The 17,799-nt window shown below is 37.7% G+C and overlaps 2 protein-coding genes across 3 annotated transcripts; both read left to right on the plus strand.

Annotated features, from left to right (window-relative positions):
* Positions 1-17: 17 nt before the first annotated feature.
* LOC113467061 (myb-like protein X) lies at positions 18-15,579 on the plus strand (the record flags this gene model as incomplete). Its single annotated transcript, XM_026822991.1, has 8 exons — positions 18-311; positions 1,202-1,342; positions 2,187-2,306; positions 2,551-2,705; positions 5,654-5,764; positions 7,200-7,553; positions 8,852-9,643; positions 15,054-15,579. Coding segments are annotated over exons 1-8 (2,482 nt in total), but the record flags the coding sequence as incomplete, so codon positions are not given.
* LOC103508371 lies at positions 9,941-12,768 on the plus strand. 2 transcript variants are annotated; one of them, XM_017443737.2, is made up of 3 exons: positions 9,941-10,533; positions 12,123-12,295; positions 12,356-12,768. In XM_017443737.2, the coding sequence occupies exons 1-3, from the start codon at positions 10,227-10,229 to the stop codon at positions 12,698-12,700; spliced, it is 825 nt and encodes a 274-aa protein (XP_017299226.1). In that variant the 5' UTR covers positions 9,941-10,226; the 3' UTR covers positions 12,701-12,768. The 2 variants fall into 2 exon arrangements, with proteins under 2 accessions (XP_017299226.1, XP_008471138.1); XM_008472916.2 differs by having other exon boundaries at positions 12,123-12,768.
* Positions 15,580-17,799: the final 2,220 nt, after the last annotated feature.

Genomic DNA, 17,799 nt, shown 5'->3' on the forward strand with positions numbered 1-17,799 from the left:
ATATGGAAATTTTTAATTCATCAAAATCATGGACTATCAAGAAGAGCAGTCAAATGAGATTGAGGCTCTTGACTCCATTTACTACGGAGATATGGAAATACTTGAGAAAGATCCACATGTATTTACAATCCCAATTCAGTCCGAATGTGTAGATGACGAGCATCAAATGAACTGCCTGTTGAGGTTTCAATACACACCGAAATACCCGGAGGAAATCCCAATCATTGAAATAGAAAACTGTGATAATATTGATGAGGATGTGGAACGGGAACTCAAAGAATATTTGCTCACTCAGGCCAATGAGAATTTAGGTAAGATACCTACAATTTTAGGTCAAAGATATCAAGTTCCCTACCTGTTAGGTAAATTTGACTTTTTTAAGGTTACATTCAGTTATCCTAAATGATGGAGTTCTTGTGGTATTGAAAATTGAAGAGAAGAGGACAGGTTAGGAAAGAGCTACCTATGCTGTGTAACATTTTATGTTAAGTATCCCTTTAAATTCTCCCGGGGGAAACATCCCAAGGAGGTTGAAGTCAAAGGGATACTTAACATAAAAATCAGTCTAGAATAAATTTCAGCCTGGGCAGGAATCAAACCTGTTACCTTGCTCCTACTCACAAGGCAGGCAAGTTTTCTTTCAAACTAACTAGGCTGACTCTTTAATTTACTGCTCTCTATTTAAACCTAGTGCTTACCTTCCAAGCTAACAAGGCTGTTTAATTTGATTTTAGGTCAAAGATATCAAGCTCCCTACCTGTTAAGTAAATTTGACTTTTTTTAGGGTTACATTCAGTTATCCTAAATGATGGAGTTCTTGTGGTATTGAAAATTGAAGAGAAGAGGACAGGTTAGGAAAGAGCTACCTATGCTGAAAATGAACGAAATCAGTCTAGAATAAATTTCAGCCTGCGCAGGAATCAAACCTGTTACCTTGCTCCTACTCATAAGGCAGGCAAGTTTTCTTTCAAACTAACTAGGCTGACTCTTTAATTTACTGCTCTTCTCATTCTTTTATCAGGCATGGTCATGATTTTCACCCTCGTATCGTCAGCACAGGAGTGGCTGAGTACAAAGTCAGATCAACTGAAGACAAACTAACTAGGCTGACTCTTTAATTTACTGCTCTCTATTTAAACCTAGTGCTTACCTTCCAAGCTAACAAGGCTGTTTAATTTTCCACTCCTCATTCTTTTATCAGGCATGGTCATGATTTTCACCCTTGTATCGTCAGCACAGGAGTGGCTGAGTACAAAGTCAGATCAACTGAAGAAAGATAAGGAAGAGGCAGAAGAGAAACGAATTAAAGCAGAAGAAGCTGCAGAACAGAAGAGATTTGAAGGTGAATTCTCATTAAAATTTTGGAAAATTCCAAGATAATATTTGTAAAATGTGTTTTTCCCTAACTGTATTGCCACAACAAAGCTCAGTGCGCAGAAGAAGCTGCAGAACAGAAGAGATTTGAAGGTAAATTCTCATTAAAATTTTGGAAAATTCCAAGATAATATTTGTAAAATGTGTTTTTCCCTAACTGTATTGCCACAACAAAGCTCAGTGCATCCCAAAGTAGCTAGCATCAAATCTATGTAGATCTATTCACATACTATCTGCATAATTGCGACATCTCTAAAATTCAGTTCTATTGTAAATTACTGCATATCATGTGCCACAGCCAGTTGCTTTGTGAAGTAGATTTGTAGAGGCTTACCAAATCTATGTGATCTATTCACATACTATCTGCATAATTGTGACATCTCTAAAATTCAGTTCTATTGTAAATTACTGCATATCATGTGCCACAGCCAGTTGCTTTGTGAAGTAGATTTGTAGAGGCTTAACCCATCCTGTAGGGCTGTTTACCCCTACTCTTAAGCCTCAGAATAAGTGGTAGCTATATCCCATCCATCTTTTGGCTCTTCAGTTTTTTCCCCCTACACAGAAAATGTAGGTCCCTACATCACTTGCATCTCCATTTGTCTTTTCCTCTAGGAACGGTAGTCACTCTGGAAACTTTCATTGCCTGGAAAGCTAAGTTTGACACCTACATCACTTGCATCTCCATTTGTCTTTTCCTCTAGGAACGGTAGTCACTCTGGAAACTTTCATTGCCTGGAAAGCTAAGTTTGACCTACACAGAAAATGTAGGTACCTACATCACTTGCATCTCCATTTGTCTTTTCTTCTAGGAACGGTAGTCACTCTGGAAACTTTCATTGCCTGGAAAGCTAAGTTTGACAAAGACATGGCACACATCATATTTGAAGAGAAAAACAAGGCCAAGGAGAAAACTGCTGGGAAACTAACAGGTAAGAATAAGGAAGGAAAAAAATTGTATTCAGGACTAAGGAAAAGAAAAGAAGGAAGACAAGAAAGAAAGAAAAGGGGGGAAAACCATTGTTAAAGGAAATCTGTAAGAGAAATTCTTCCTAGCCTTTTCCTGCTTAAATAGGGTTGGCATCTATTTACTAATTCTGTAAGAGTAGTATTTTTGTTAATTTCTTAAGAGTAATTCATGAAAATCATGATCCATCCAATTTTGGTTTATTTCAGGCCGGGAAATGTTCATGCAAGACAAATCAATGAACGAGTCGGATCTCAAGTTTATCGAGGAGTCTGGTGATGGTGGGCTGGATGCTACGGAATCTGTCGAAGTCAATGAAACTCTCTTCCAAGATATGAACGATTTAGACTCCTTTACTCCTGCAGTCTAAACAAGGTCTTATGTATTTAGTGCAAAATAGGTATAAATTTTATATATTTTTTTTTGTAGCGGTTGTAGCGGCTTCAGCTGTAGCCAAATAGTGATGGCAGACTAAAGAAAGGATATCTTTATTTTTCTGCAATACACCAGGGTGATGGTCTCTACTCTCTAGCCATGTTTAATTGGTTCGTCCTGAACCTCAGTCAACCATTGGGAGAACTTGTGCTTGTTCTTTAAAAGTAGAGAACCCTCAGAATAGTAGGTAGGTGTAGGTAGGTGTGTGTGTGTGTGTGTGTGTGTGTTTGTGTGTTTTTTTGAAGAGGTTTGATGATAGAGGGAACTGTAACAACGGAGGTCTTATTGTCCCAAAATCGAAGGAGGATAGGAGTGGAGAATAAAATAAAAAAAAAAAAAAAAAAAAAACGAAAAAAAAGGGTACGATCAGTGATAAAACAAGATGGCATAGCAAAAAACTTTACTAGGTAGGTACAATGGTACATACCTACAATAGGTTGTAGGTAGGCTGGTAGGTAGGTACCTACTTTCTGCTCAAAAATATCGCTCATTTTGTATGAACGCCTGGTAATTGGAACTAATTATGCAATGTGCCAAACATGGAAAGATCCTTTGGTGTCAAAAATGATAGCGATAGGTTCGTTATTGCTAAGTGAAACCTTTAAATGGTAAATGTTAACCTTCTCTGTTCACTATCTTTTATCTTAGTTCTTTCCAAATGAGATAGAGAGAGAGGGAGAGATAACATCTGACACCTTCGTTCTTTTTACTTCTTCTTACCGATATCTCTCTCTCTCTTTCTCTGAAATTTAAACATGATGATAAGTTGCTTTGAAGCGTTCCTCTCTTTTTTATTTATCACCCTCTCTCTCCCTCTTTCCTGTTTCCCTTCCTCTCTCACCTCACTGTCCCCTCTCTTTCTCCCCCTATCTTTTACTCCATTCTCTCTCTCCCTTCTACTCCTTTTTTTTCAACTTTTTTCTCTTTCTCCCTCTTCCTTTTTCTTTCTCATCCTCTCTTTATCTTTCTCTCTCTACTTCCCTTTATTCCCAAATTATTTGCTTTGTTCCTATATTTTTATTTTCAATTTCCCTCCTGCTCTTTTTCCTCCCTTTTCAACCTCTCTCTCTTTCTTTCCTTTTCCATCTCTAGTACCCCTTTTTGCCCTCTTCCTTTCCAATTGACATAGAGAGAGAGGGAGATATAACATCTCACACCTTCGTTCTTTTTACTTCTTCTTACCGATATCTCTCTCTCTTTCTCTGAAATTTAAACATGATGATAAGTTGCTTTGAAGCGTTCCTCTCTTTTTTATTTATCGCCCTCTCTCTCCCTCTTTCCTATTTCCCTTCCTCTCTCACCTCACTGTCCCCTCTCTTTCTCTCCCTATCTTTTACTCCATTCTCTCTCTCTCTCTCCCTTCTACTCCTTTTTTTTCAACTTTTTTCTCTTTCTCCCTCTTCCTTTTTCTTTCTCATCCTCTCTCTATCTCTCTCTCTTTATCTTTCTCTTTCTACTTCCCTTTATTCCTAAATTATTTGCTTTGTTCCTATATTATTATTTTCAATTTCCCTCCTGCTCTTTTTCCTCCCTTTTCAACCTCTCTCTTTCTTTCCTTTTCCATCTCTCTTCCTCTTGTATCTTTGCCACGCTTGAACACACCTGAGGCAATTAGTTTTCCTGTGGAGAGAGAGAGAGAGAGAGAGAGAGAGAGAGAAAGAGAGAGAGGATTGAAGAGAAACAAGATAGATTGTAATTAATTTTTCCTTAAAAAAGTATACAAGTAATGAAGAAGAGGAAAGAAAAAGGTAGGGAGAAGAAGGAGAAGGAGAAGAAGAAGAAGAAGAAGAAGAAGAAGAAGAAGAAGAAGAAGAATAAGAAGAAGAAGGATGATGAAATAGAAAAGGATAAAAAAGAAAGAGGAGGAAGAAGACAGAAAAGACACTGATTAGAAAGAGATAGACTTATAGGTACCTTTATCGACTTTAAGAATATGGAAATTTCTTTGAAGATAAAGGAGAGAGAGAAGAAGAAGAAGAAGAAGAAGAAGAAGAAGAAGAAGAAGAAGAGAATTCCGAATAACTAAAAATGATTGGTATGTAGGTCGGAGAGAGAATTTAAGAAAAGATCTGAGAAAAATGAAGAAAAGGTAAAAGGTAAAGAGGGAGGGAAAGAAAGAAGTAAAGCAAGGGAAAGAGATTAAGAGGGGAGGGTAGACAAGGATTAGAGAAAAGGAGAAGAGAGAAAGAATTTTCCTGTCTATAAAATTGGGTTAAAATTAAATAATATTGCTATAGCTATAAATAAAGGTAGGTATACTTTATTATTTCTTGGGTTTATTGACCTGAATCCTATTACTTTAATGAATTATATAGATGAATCCCTTTGCTGTAGAACCCCACCTAGAACTGGAATTTTAGAAAAATCAGTGGTTAGGTGGAAAAGCTCACGTAAGTGAAAACCCTGCCACTTAGAATAATGCCATTAAAAAAATCATCTTATAAAAAAGAAAAAAAAATATTTGAGGGGTTATGTATTTATAACAATAAAATCCTACTATTCCAACTCCGGCCTCATATTATTAATTATTTATTTCTGGAACAAGTTGTTCCATTATACCAACAGTTTAATAGAGCATCTCTTTATTGTTATAATTTTGTTTGTAACTTAATTATAAAAAAAAGTAAGAAAAATATATACAAATTACAAATTCAAAGTTCTGATTGCCTGATAGATGTAAAGATTGCCAATGGTAATGTGTGTTCACTAAATGCAAAATACGCCTCCAGCGTTCACCTCGCTTAGAGGTTACCTTCCACTCAAGAGTGAGGGTGGATTTCACCAATATTTTTTCACTCCCTAGAAGGCCTGTTCATCTGACAGCCTGTTCAGTTCCATTTGATTTGTATAGGCTTAATAGGGCTGTTAAGGTAACAGGACCTCGAGTTGGAACTAAACGAGGAAGTAAAACAGGAACAGCACAAATACTCCCTCGTTTCTGCCGAGCTGAGTGAGAAAGAGGTCCGCTGTCTCAAAGCTGAACGAGAGGTGAGTTGAACTTCCAGGGAACTAGGAGTTTAATGAACTGAAGGAGGTGGGAAAAAGTTCCTTTGCGAGGCTCCTAAGAGGAATCTAAAGATTTTTTTTTTTCGATAGGATAGAATAGAATATACCTCATTTGTAACCAGATTAAAATATCGCCGTCATTTTGTGTCATCTTAGTTTTAAAAGTACTCAGGCCATACATCCATCGTCAGCCTGACCATTGATATTTCCATCCTCTAAAACCCCCGAGAGTAAACAGAATAGAATAGAATATGGTAATGGTAATGGTAATTGTTGTATTCTATCTAATAATAAATGATGAACACACTATTTTATTTACATTAATTAACTGGCCTTTTTTATTGTAGAACATTTACACCAAAAACAAAATCTTTCCTACTTTTTTTTTACATCCTCGCTCACCTGACTTCCAGCGTCATGGTTTTATGACTGACGTCATGGTCTCTTGTGATTGGCTAATGACAGAATGCGGAAGTAAAACATGATACATAGGTAGATATTATCACAGTAATAATATTACTTTTATTGAACAATATTAACAAAATGAGATTAATAACAATTGGAAAAGCAAAACGACAAATGTGAAATATACAAAGTAATAAATTGAATTTTGCTAATCAATTGTTTGATACTCGTATACCTTGTTTATCCTGCTCGAATGAGACTAAAAAGTCCCTTTACTTCAGCAGTCTAATCAAGGTCTCGTATACACAACATATTCGTTACCCTTTAAAATTTGATTGAGCGATTGAACAAATTATTAGTGAAATTCTCAGCATTATTCCTGGAAAACACCTATTCCTGGTTCTCATTAGGGACTGCTGTATACTTGTTCTGAGAACTTCCTGCAGGAGTAAATCTCAAACATGCAGTGTATGAAGGCAATTCCCGGAATTGAAAGGATTTTAAATTTATCAGAAACTGATATAAACTTACGGTATAATGGCTGAGCTTTCCAGTCTTTCGAAAGAGTCGTTCCTAAGAATAGTGGCAAGGCTTTGTCAAAGGAAGCAACTACATTTTGCACTTCATATTTTGCAATAATTTGACGTCACAAGAACTGATTTTTCGTCCCTTTTTCAGTCAGCCTAGTTAGCTTGGTTGGTCGCGCGTCTGGCGTGTAAGCGTTAGGCCGCGGGTTCGATTCCCGCCCGGGGTGGATTTTATCCTGAAGGGATAAGGTTCGTACGTCGGAACTGCTGGCTTTCTCCTATCCTGTCTTGTCCAGTTAGAGTTCCCTCTATCAAACCTCTTTAAAAAAATCGTCCTTTAATAATTATGGAATTTGAGGGCGCGAGGCCAGGATAAAATGTGAAATGAAAGAGGAGTCCTCTGTTCCTTACTCATATTTTCATTTTAATTAATTTATTATCATTATCATGATATCATTATTTTTATTTACTATTTTAATTTCCAGATCAGTAATCTGAACAATAAGCTGGATCTTTCCCTCCTCAAAATCTCCCACCAAGCGAAGATTATCGAGAAATTCACGGCAAAACACAAAACAATGACAGGCCTCTTGGAAAAATACAAAAATCAAATCCAAGTCTATCGGGACTTGTGCGAAGAAAATACGGAAGAGGGAGAGGAGAATTCGAAGGATTTCCAGCCTGATGAAATGGACGAGGGAGAAATTTTGGAGGAAGAAATATTGGAAGAATATGACAATGCGAACACCTATACAACTGGGAATAGCGCGAAAAAAGAAGATTTCCATTTGGGAAATCAGGAATACCATGACTGTGTTATGCTTAATGGAACACGAGAAGTAAAAGGAAGAGAGGAAAATGAAGGAGAAGGTAATGTAAATGAAGAAGAAGGTGATGTAAATGAAGAAGAACAACAACAACAAGAAGAACAAGAACAAGATCACAAACAAGAAGAAAAAGTAGAACAGCGAGACTTTAAAACAGAAAAATGTGAAAAAGAGGGAGAAGAGAAGGAGGAAGGGGAGGAAAGAAATGTGGAGTCTCGAAAGTTATTAAGTCTCCGTAAACACGTGCAATTTTTCGAGGATGATGCATCCATTCCAGATGACGATACGAAGGAAGTTATAAAAGAAAGTGATGAATCGAGATTCGATTTGTCAAAAGAACAAGTTAAGAAATCTGAAAGTTTAATTCGTGGGATTGAAAGCATCTGTCAAAGATCGGTGTGTTATGCATAATGGAACACGAGAAGTAAAAGGAAGAGAGGAAAATGAAGGAGAGGGTGATGTAAATGAAGAAGAAAGTGATGTAAATGAAGAAGAACAACAACAAGAAAAACAAGAACAAGATCACAAACAAGAAGAAAAAGTAGGACAGCGAGACTTTAAAACAGAAAAATGTGAAAAAGAGGGAGAAGAGAAGGAGGAAGGGGAGGAAAGAAATGTGGAGTCTCGAAAGTTATTAAGTCTCCGTAAACACGTGCAATTTTTCGAGGATGATGCATCCATTCCAGATGACGATACGAAGGAAGTTATAAAAGAAAGTGATGAATCGAGATTCGATTTGTCAAAAGAACAAGTTAAGAAATCTGAAAGTTTAATTCGTGGGATTGAAAGCATCTGTCAAAGATCGACTAGACTTGATGGATGTGAAAGTGAACCGAGTTTAAAAAGATTGAGCAGCACAAGTGATGGAATAAATTGTAAGAATGGGAAACGTTTGAGTGAGTCTAACGTAACAATTGGAGGCCCACAATTTTGGAATGAGATTGATTGTAGGAAAAACATGTCAAAAGTTAAGTTTCGAATAAATAAAGAAAATCAAGATAAAGAAAACGAAGGAGAAACAGTTCACGTCTGTTTGCTATCTGAAAAGTTTGACAAAGGAATTCAAGCTCAGCTGGAGAAGTATCCTAAATATGTCGGTGGAACTTTGAAAGATGAAATTCCAGTCAAATTGAAGAATAATGGAAGCAAAATTAACTTGGTAGATAACAAGTGCCATGCTGAAAGTTTTGCAAATAAATTTGAAACAGAAAACAAAACAAGTTCACATGAAACTAAAAAAGTTGAAATTGAAGAGCAGTTGGTATCGCACGAACAATTTGGCAAGAACTTTTTGTTTGCTATCTGAAAAGTTTGACAAAGGAATTCAAGTTCAGCTGGAGAAGTATCCTAAATATGTCGGTGGAACTTTGAAAGATGAAATTCCAGTCAAATTGAAGAATAATGGAAGCAAAAAAATTAACTTGGTAGATAACAAGTGCCATGCTGAAAGTTTTGGTGGATACAGTAGAAGAATCAGCAGCAATGACACTTGCCAATATTTGGAAGGTGGAGACAATAGTCATGAGGAAAATGGAAAAGGAAATGACGTAAACAAATTCGCAACAGAAAACAAAACAAGTTCACATGAAACTAAAAAAGTTGAAATTGAAGAGCAGTTGGTATCGCACGAACAATTTGGCAAGAACTTACAGGAAATAATAGACGACAATGAAGTATTACGGAAACAAAATATGATTCTACGAAACATTATTTTGGATATGAAAACTAAAACCAATCACAATGAGAAAATTGAAACTCTAAAACAAAAAGACAATGAAATGTGTTCACAAACAAAAAACAAAAGTAGTTCTGAGAACAATGCTCACTATTTAGAGGACAATGATGAAAGAGTAGAAGATACCGTGGAATTGAGATCGGAAACTAAAGAAAATGAAGCAAAAGATTTCGAATTTCTTCATAATGAAGTTGATCATTTTATTGAGAATATCTACAACAGAAATGTGCCTGAGGAAGACTCGAACAAGTCTTACGATGAAACAACTCATGATATTGAATATTCCGAAGAAGACTTTCCCGTAAAACAGCTACAAAGAGATAACACTTGTAATAAAAGCCGAATTGGAATCGTCCTTCCTGAAAATTTAAATGCGAAGCAACTCATGATATTGAATATTCTGAAGAAGACTTTCCCGTAAAACAGCTACAAAGAGATAACACTTGTAATAAAAGCCGAATTGGAATCGTCCTTCCTGAAAATTTAAATGAAAACGACATAAAGGGAGTACTCGGCAGTGAGAAATCTTTTCAGACCGTAAAAAGCATTGAACAAGAGGACGAGGAAGAAAAGGACTTCCAGAAATTTTTCCACGAACATAAATCCCAATTAGAAAACCTGTTAAAGCAACTCATGATATTGAATATTCCGAAGAAGACTTTCCCGTAAAACAGCTACAAAGTGATAACACTTGTAATAAAAGCCGAATTGGAATCGTCTTTCCTGAAAATTTAAATGAAAACGACATAAAAGGAGCACTCGGCAGTGAGAAATCTTTTCAGACCATAAAAAGCATTGAACAAGAGGACGAGGAAGAAAAGGACTTCCAGAAATTTTTCCACGAACATAAATCCCAATTAGAAAACCTGTTAAATAATGCAGAAACGTTTCCGTTCGACAAAACGAAACGAAACGTCGACGACATTCGAAAATACAACGGAAGAACAGAAATGCCAAGAAAGGAATATGGAAAAGAAATGCCGGGAAAGGAACATGGAAATCAAACAAAAGATTTACAAGCTGTTCGTACAAATAATTCAGGTCAACGCCGAAGAAAAGAAGGGAAAGCTCTGCGAGACATTGCGAATAAATTTCAAGACAAAGACAAGATTGTTTTCGACAAGGGAAAGAAGAATGTGAGCACTTTGTCAAACAACAATAATGGAATGGATGTGACGAGGAAGAATTTAGTACACAATTTCCAGGCTTTGAAAGAAAATTTGAACCGACTGGATGCGAAAGGAGGAGCAGAGATAGGTAGGTACAAAGTAGGTGGATAAAGCTAGGTACACACGATACGACTTGGCTGCAGACGTATCTTTCAACTTGGTCTCACAACCTTGTCTTTGGATAGATCGCACGTGTGTACGCTGCAAGTTTGCGCAGACTTTATGTCTGAAATCTGAAACTTGTAGTACACAAGTACAATCTGTCGAAAGAAATGGTTGAAAGAACGAGTTGGAAGATAAGTCTGCAAACAAATCATAGCGTGTGCATCAGGGCTTAAGAAAACCATTGTTTATTATGTTTGTTTAGGTGGAAATATTGTTCTATGCAAGAAGCTGTCTTTTAAAGACTTTGTCTCTTCTTTGTATGCAGACAACAATCACTTGAGTCCCTTCTAAAAACAACTCCTTTTTCCCACTTCCGTGAAAAAGGAAAAAAAAAAAAAATGTGGAATATGTAATGTCATGATTTTTCCCCCTCTGTCTTTACATAAATAAATTATGTACATGTATCTTCTTCTTCTTCCTCCTCCTCCTCCACGCCTTTTCCCCTGTTCAGACGGGGTTGGCATTTTTCGTTGTCGAAGGTGGGCATCGAACCCGGGACCTTCTGCATGGCAAGCGCGTTACCACTGGGCTAACCGTGTGTTCTGTGGGTAGATATTATCACAGTAATAATATTACTTTTATTGAACAATATTAACAAAATGAGATTAATAACAATTGGAAAAGCAAAACGACAAATGTGAAATATACAAAGTAATAAATTGAATTTTGCTAATCAATTGTTTGATACTCGTATACCTTGTTTATCCTGCTCGAATGAGACTAAAAAGTCCCTTTACTTCAGCAGTCTAATCAAGGTCTCGTATACACAACATATTCGTTACCCTTTAAAATTTGATTGAGCGATTGAACAAATTATTAGTGAAATTCTCAGCATTATTCCTGGAAAACACCTATTCCTGGTTCTCATTAGGGACTGCTGTATACTTGTTCTGAGAACTTCCTGCAGGAGTAAATCTCAAACATGCAGTTTATGAAGGCAATGCCCGGAATTGAAAGGATTTTAAATTTATCAGAAACTGATATAAACTTACGGTAAAATGGCTGAGCTTTCCGTGTTTCCGATTGAGTCGTTCCTAAGAATAGTGCAAGGCTTTGGCAAAGGAAGCAACTACATTTTGCACTTCATATTTTGCAATAATTTGACGTCACAAGAACTGATTTTTCGTCCCTTTTTCAGTCAGCCTGCAAACTTGGGTGTGGTTAGTATTTGAACGGCTGTCTGGGACGACACGTGCTCCGGAGCTGAAATTGGCCTGGTGAAGAAAATCAAGGGAAGGGGATAGGTGAGGGGCTAGTTAAAATTCCTTTGGAAAAGGGCGTGGTGATAACCCAAATATGATATTAGCAGATGAAAGGCTAGGCTTGGCTTTCAAACATGAGAAGAAAAGTTAAAAAAAAAAAGAAAATCGCGGGGGATTTTGGATCTGGAAAAGTGGTTCGTTCGGGTCCAAGTCAAGTTGTTGTTGTTGTAGCGGCTTCAGTTCTTACAGCGGCTAAGAAATTTCTTACAATTATTATTATTTTTTACCATTCTTTTTTCTTTTTTGACAGAGCTGAAGCGTTCGCAGAGTATTCTCACACTCCTGAGCGCTGTCCGTGAGATGCGCCATGACCTCATCCTCCTCAAGAAGAAATCACGTCAATCCGCTAAACCTGGCCCGCCACGCGATGCAGCGCCCGGTTCAAATTTCCTGGGAGCACCATCGATTCTTAGCCGGGCGAAGGTGGTGGCTCCCGGCGATTCAAATTCTCTACGAGCATCGTCAATTCTTAGCCGGGCGAAGGCGGTGGCTCACGGAACATACGGCTCGGGAGCTAGACCGTGTCACGGTGGGGCAGGGTTGCGGACTCCGGGGAGCTCACGCTTCAAGGCTTCATCGATTCCTGGCGGCACGGAAGCAGTGGTTCCCGCGACCTATCCGTACCCTCGAGAAGCGATTGTTGACGGGGGACCCATCGCTGCCGCTGGCCATTCGAGCTTCGGGGTTGAAGCGTCCAGAGACCCGACTTGGCCCGAGTTGAATTCTCTGGTGGTGCAGGGCGGCGCATGTTACAGGCCATGGAGCAGGGGACCTAGATCAAATCTTTCGCCGATTTTCCAAACAGTTCACCACAATGACCGGTACTGACTGCTCTTCCAAATAGAAAATAAATGCTCTTGGGACTTGTTCCATCACGCTGCTTTGCGCTTTGCAGATGTTGTATTTTTCATTTCACTTTTGAAAATGATTTAATCAATATGGGATCTTTATCCTGATAGGATAATGTTCGTTCTCGGAACGGCTGGCTTTTTCCTATCCTGTCTTCCTTCTCTCTTCGATTTCGGGACGATAAGACCTTGGCAGTCAATGTTAGTTCTCGGAACGGCTGGCTTTTTCCTATCCTGTCTTCCTTCTCTCGTCGATTTCGGGACGATAAGACCTTGGCAGTTAAAGTTCCCTCTGTCATGCCTAAAAAAAGGGGTTCTAAAACTACTTACTTATCCGTGGCTGGGGCCTTGTCGACCATACGCCTGATAAACACCTTGTCTCCAATCTTCTCGGTTTTGTGCTGTGTCCATCCATAAGTCTGGGTCACTTCCATCTCTACATCAAAAGCTAAAAATATTTTGGACAGGAGTAAGGAATTCTCGGAAAAAAAGTAAAAAACACACACACAAAAGTACACAAACTAAGAACAAGATTAGTAGGTATCCTATCTTCCATCTCTACATCAAAAACTAAAAATATTTTGGACAGGAGTAAGGAATTCTCGGAAACAAAGTAAAAAATACACACACAAAAGTACACAAACTAAGAACAAGATTAGTAGGTATCATATGAGTGGGAAATTCGAACTTAAAAGCTACAGAAATCACAGGACAAAGGGAGAAGGAAAGGATTTTCACTTTTTCAGGGGAAATAGGCTACTCCATTCTCTCTCTCTCCCTTCTACTCCTTTTTTTTCAACTTTTTTCTCTTTCTCCCTCTTCCTTTTTCTTTCTCATCCTCTCTCTATCTCTCAAAGGATTTCCAGCCTGATGAAATGGACGAGGGAGAAATTTTGGAAGAATATGACAATGCGAACACCTATACAACTGGGAATAGCGGGAACAAAGAAGATTTCGATTTGGGAAATCAGGAATACCATGACCGTGTTATGCTTAATGGAACACGAGAAGTAAAAGGAAGAGAGGAAAATGAAGGAGAGGGTGATGTAAATGAAGAAGAAGGTGATGTAAATGAAGAAGAAGAACAACAACAAGAAAAACAAGAACAAGATCACAAACAAGAAGAAAAAGTAGGACAGCGAGACTTTAAAACAGAAAAATGTGAAAAAGAGGGAGAAGAGAAGGAGGAAGTGGAGGAAAGAAATGTGGAGTCTCGAAAGTTATTAAATCTCCCTAAACACGTGCAATTTTTCGAGAACGATGCATCCATTCCAGATGACGATACGAAGGAAGTTATAAAAGAAAGAGATGAATCGAGATTCGATTTGTCAAAAGAACAAGTTAAGAAATCTGAAAGTTTAATTCGTGGGATTGAAAGCATCTGTCAAAGATCGGCTAGACTTGATGGATGTGAAAGTGAACCGAGTTTAAAAAGATTGAGCAGCACAAGTGATGGAATAAATTGTAAGAATTGGAAACGTTTGAGTGAGTCTAACGTTACAATTAGAGGCCCACAATTTTGGAATGAGATTGATGATAGGAAATACATGTCAAAAGTTAAGTTTCGAATAAATAAAGAAAATCAAGATAAAGAAAACGAAGGAGAAACAGTTCACGTCTGTTTGCTATCTGAAAAGTTTGACAAAGGAATTCAAGCTCAGCTGGAGAAGTATCCTAAATATGTCGGTGGAACTTTGAAAGATGAAATTCCAGTCAAATTGAAGAATAATGGAAGCAAAATTAACTTGGTAGATAACAAGTGCCATGCTGAAAGTTTTGCAAATAAATTTGAAACAGAAAACAAAACAAGTTCACATGAAACTAAAAAAGTTGAAATTGAAGAGCAGTTGGTATCGCACGAACAATTTGGCAAGAACTTACAGGAAATAATAGACGACAATGAAGTATTACGGAAACAAAATATGATTCTACGAAACATTATTTTGGATATGAAAACTAAAACCAATCACAATGAGAAAATTGAAACTCTAAAACAAAAAGACAATGAAATGTGTTCACAAACAAAAAACAAAAGTAGTTCTGAGAACAATGCTCACTATTTAGAGGACAATGATGAAAGAGTAGAAGATACCGTGGAATTGAGATCGGAAACTAAAGAAAATGAAGCAAAAGATTTCGAATTTCTTCATAATGAAGTTGATCATTTTATTGAGAATATCTACAACAGAAATGTGCCTGAGGAAGACTCGAACAAGTCTTACGATGAAGCAACTCATGATATTGAATATTCCGAAGAAGACTTTCCCGTAAAACAGCTACAAAGAGATAACACTTGTAATAAAAGCCGAATTGGAATCGTCCTTCCTGAAAATTTAAATGAAAACGACATAAAAGGAGCACTCGGCAGTGAGAAATCTTTTCAGACCATAAAAAGCATTGAACAAGAGGACGAGGAAGAAAAGGACTTCCAGAAATTTTTCCACGAACATAAATCCCAATTAGAAAACCTGTTAAATAATGCAGAAACGTTTCCGTTCGACAAAACGAAACGAAACGTCGACGACATTCGAAAATACAACGGAAGAACAGAAATGCCAAGAAAGGAATATGGAAAAGAAATGCCGGGAAAGGAACATGGAAATCAAACAAAAGATTTACAAGCTGTTCGTACAAATAATTCAGGTCAACGCCGAAGAAAAGAAGGGAAAGCTCTGCGAGACATTGCGAATAAATTTCAAGACAAAGACAAGATTGTTTTCGACAAGGGAAAGAAGAATGTGAGCACTTTGTCAAACAACAATAATGGAATGGATGTGACGAGGAAGAATTTAGTACACAATTTCCAGGCTTTGAAAGAAAATTTGAACCGACTGGATGCGAAAGGAGGAGCAGAGATAGGTAGGTACAAAGTAGGTGGATAAAGCTAGGTACATACGATACGACTTGGCTGCAGACGTATATTTCAACTTGGTCTCACAACTTTGTCTTTGGATAGATCGTACGTGTGTACGCTGCAAGTTTGCGCAGACTTTATGTCTGAAATCTGAAACTTGTAGTACACAAGTACAATCTGTCGAAAGAAATGGTTGGAGCAGAGATAGGTAGGTACAAAGTAGGTGGATAAAGCTAGGTACACACGATACGACTTGGCTGCAGACGTATCTTTCAACTTGGTCTCACAACCTTGTCTTTGGATAGATCGCACGTGTGTACGCTGCAAGTTTGCGCAGACTTTATGTCTGAAATCTGAAACTTGTAGTACACAAGTACAATCTGTCGAAAGAAATGGTTGAAAGAACGAGTTGGAAGATAAGTCTGCAAACAAATCATAGCGTGTGCATCAGGGCTTAAGAAAACCATTGTTTATTATGTTTGTTTAGGTGGAAATATTGTTCTATGCAAGAAGCTGTCTTTTAAAGACTTTGTCTCTTCTTTGTATGCAGACAACAATCACTTGAGTCCCTTCTAAAAACAACTCCTTTTTCCCACTTCCGTGAAAAAGGAAAAAAAAAAAAAATGTGGAATATGTAATGTCATGATTTTTCCCCCTCTGTCTTTACATAAATAAATTATGTACATGTATCTTCTTCTTCTTCCTCCTCCTCCTCCACGCCTTTTCCCCTGTTCAGACGGGGTTGGCATTTTTCGTTGTCGAAGGTGGGCATCGAACCCGGGACCTTCTGCATGGCAAGCGCGTTACCACTGGGCTAACCGTGTGTTCTGTGGTATTTTACCTTATTACCTGGAATAGGTCCCTATACCTACTCGTACAAACAATTTCAAAGGAATTCATCTGGTTACATACCTAGTAGGTATCAGAAGGGGCAGGCAAAGATCTTTGTTATTAAAAAAAGAACAAACAGTGCAGCGCTAGTCGGGGGACTTGGAAGAATCCTTATTAAAATCTAGGAAAGGAGAACAAGAAAAGGAAAAAATCTTTTGGGAAGACTATCTGTCTGGCCTGAGCTTTGTGTTTATCCCTAAAATAGAAAAAGGAGGAAGAAGAAGAAAAGAGAGAGGAGGAGAAGAAGATGAACAAAAAAAGGAGCAGGAAGAACAGGAAGGAGCAGAAGGAGGAGGAGGAGGACGAGAAGAAACAGAAAAAAGGGAAGAAGAAGAAGAAAAGGAAGAGGAAAAAGAAGAAGAAGGAAAGGAAGAGGAAAAAGATGAAGGAGAAAGAAGAAGAAAAAGAAGAAGAAGAATAAGAAGAAGACGGAGATAAAGAAAAAGGAAAAACAGCCGTCAGAAAACTGTGGAAATTCCGAAGGGCGTCGGCGTCACACGAGAAAATCTAATTCTCTCCAAGTCTAGCTGTGAGTTTCAACAAAGGGAAAAAACGTCGAAATGTTTCCTGGCGCTGTAAAGTTTCTGTTCGGTTTGTTCTGTCGTTCTCAGAACAATGTGAGACAGCACGGGCCACAAATATCGTGAATCGGTAAACAAAATTTCACGGGCAAAACCGCCGTATTTTTTCCGATCTTTTTCCAGTCCACCCTTGAAATCATAGGGAATTTTTTTACTTTTTAGCTAAATATTTTTGCTTAGTTTTGCCGGCATTTTCTGTTGACTCTTCTTTTTCTCGTTTTATTTTTGTACCTACCTCCTTGACTTTTTTTCACTCTCAATTTTATTTTTTTTTTTTTTCGTTGTTTTCCAGTCCTCCCGAAGGCTTTTCTCATTTTTTTTTTATTTTTTATTATTATTTTTTTGTTCTTAGAAATTGGTTTCGAATTTCTTTCATTTTCGGAGATATTTTAGGGACAGAATTTCCCTTTTTACGACCTTCGTTTTTCCTATGGGATAATATTTATGCAAGAGGAAAAATGCAAGTCGTTTTTTTTTCCAAGAAATTTTCCGATTCAAGTTTCATCGGATTTAGGTATGCATTTCTTTTTTAATTTGGTAATGCTACCACTGGTCGCTACTCGATTAAAGCTAATCAATTGTCCTCACGAGGCTGAGTTTAACCTCTACTTATATTCCAAGCACAGAGCCGAAAAAAATCGACTTTGCCGGGAATCGAACCCCTTTAGGTATGCATTTCTTTTTTAATTTGGTAATGCTACCACTGGTCGCTACTCGATTAAAGCTACTCAATTGTCCTCACGAGGCTGAGTT

This window comes from Diaphorina citri, unplaced genomic scaffold (genome assembly GCF_000475195.1).
Source record: "Diaphorina citri unplaced genomic scaffold, Diaci psyllid genome assembly version 1.1 scaffold392, whole genome shotgun sequence".
Lineage (NCBI taxonomy): Eukaryota > Metazoa > Arthropoda > Insecta > Hemiptera > Psyllidae > Diaphorina > Diaphorina citri.

Bases quoted from the DNA above. Each gene is read 5' to 3' on its own strand.
- LOC103508371 (XM_008472916.2), top strand. From the start codon at position 10,227: ATGCCAAGAAAGGAATATGGAAAAGAAATGCCGGGAAAGGAACATGGA. The intron at 10,534-12,122 runs GTAGGTACAAAG...CTTTTTTGACAG, and splicing joins GAAAGGAGGAGCAGAGATAG to AGCTGAAGCGTTCGCAGAGT.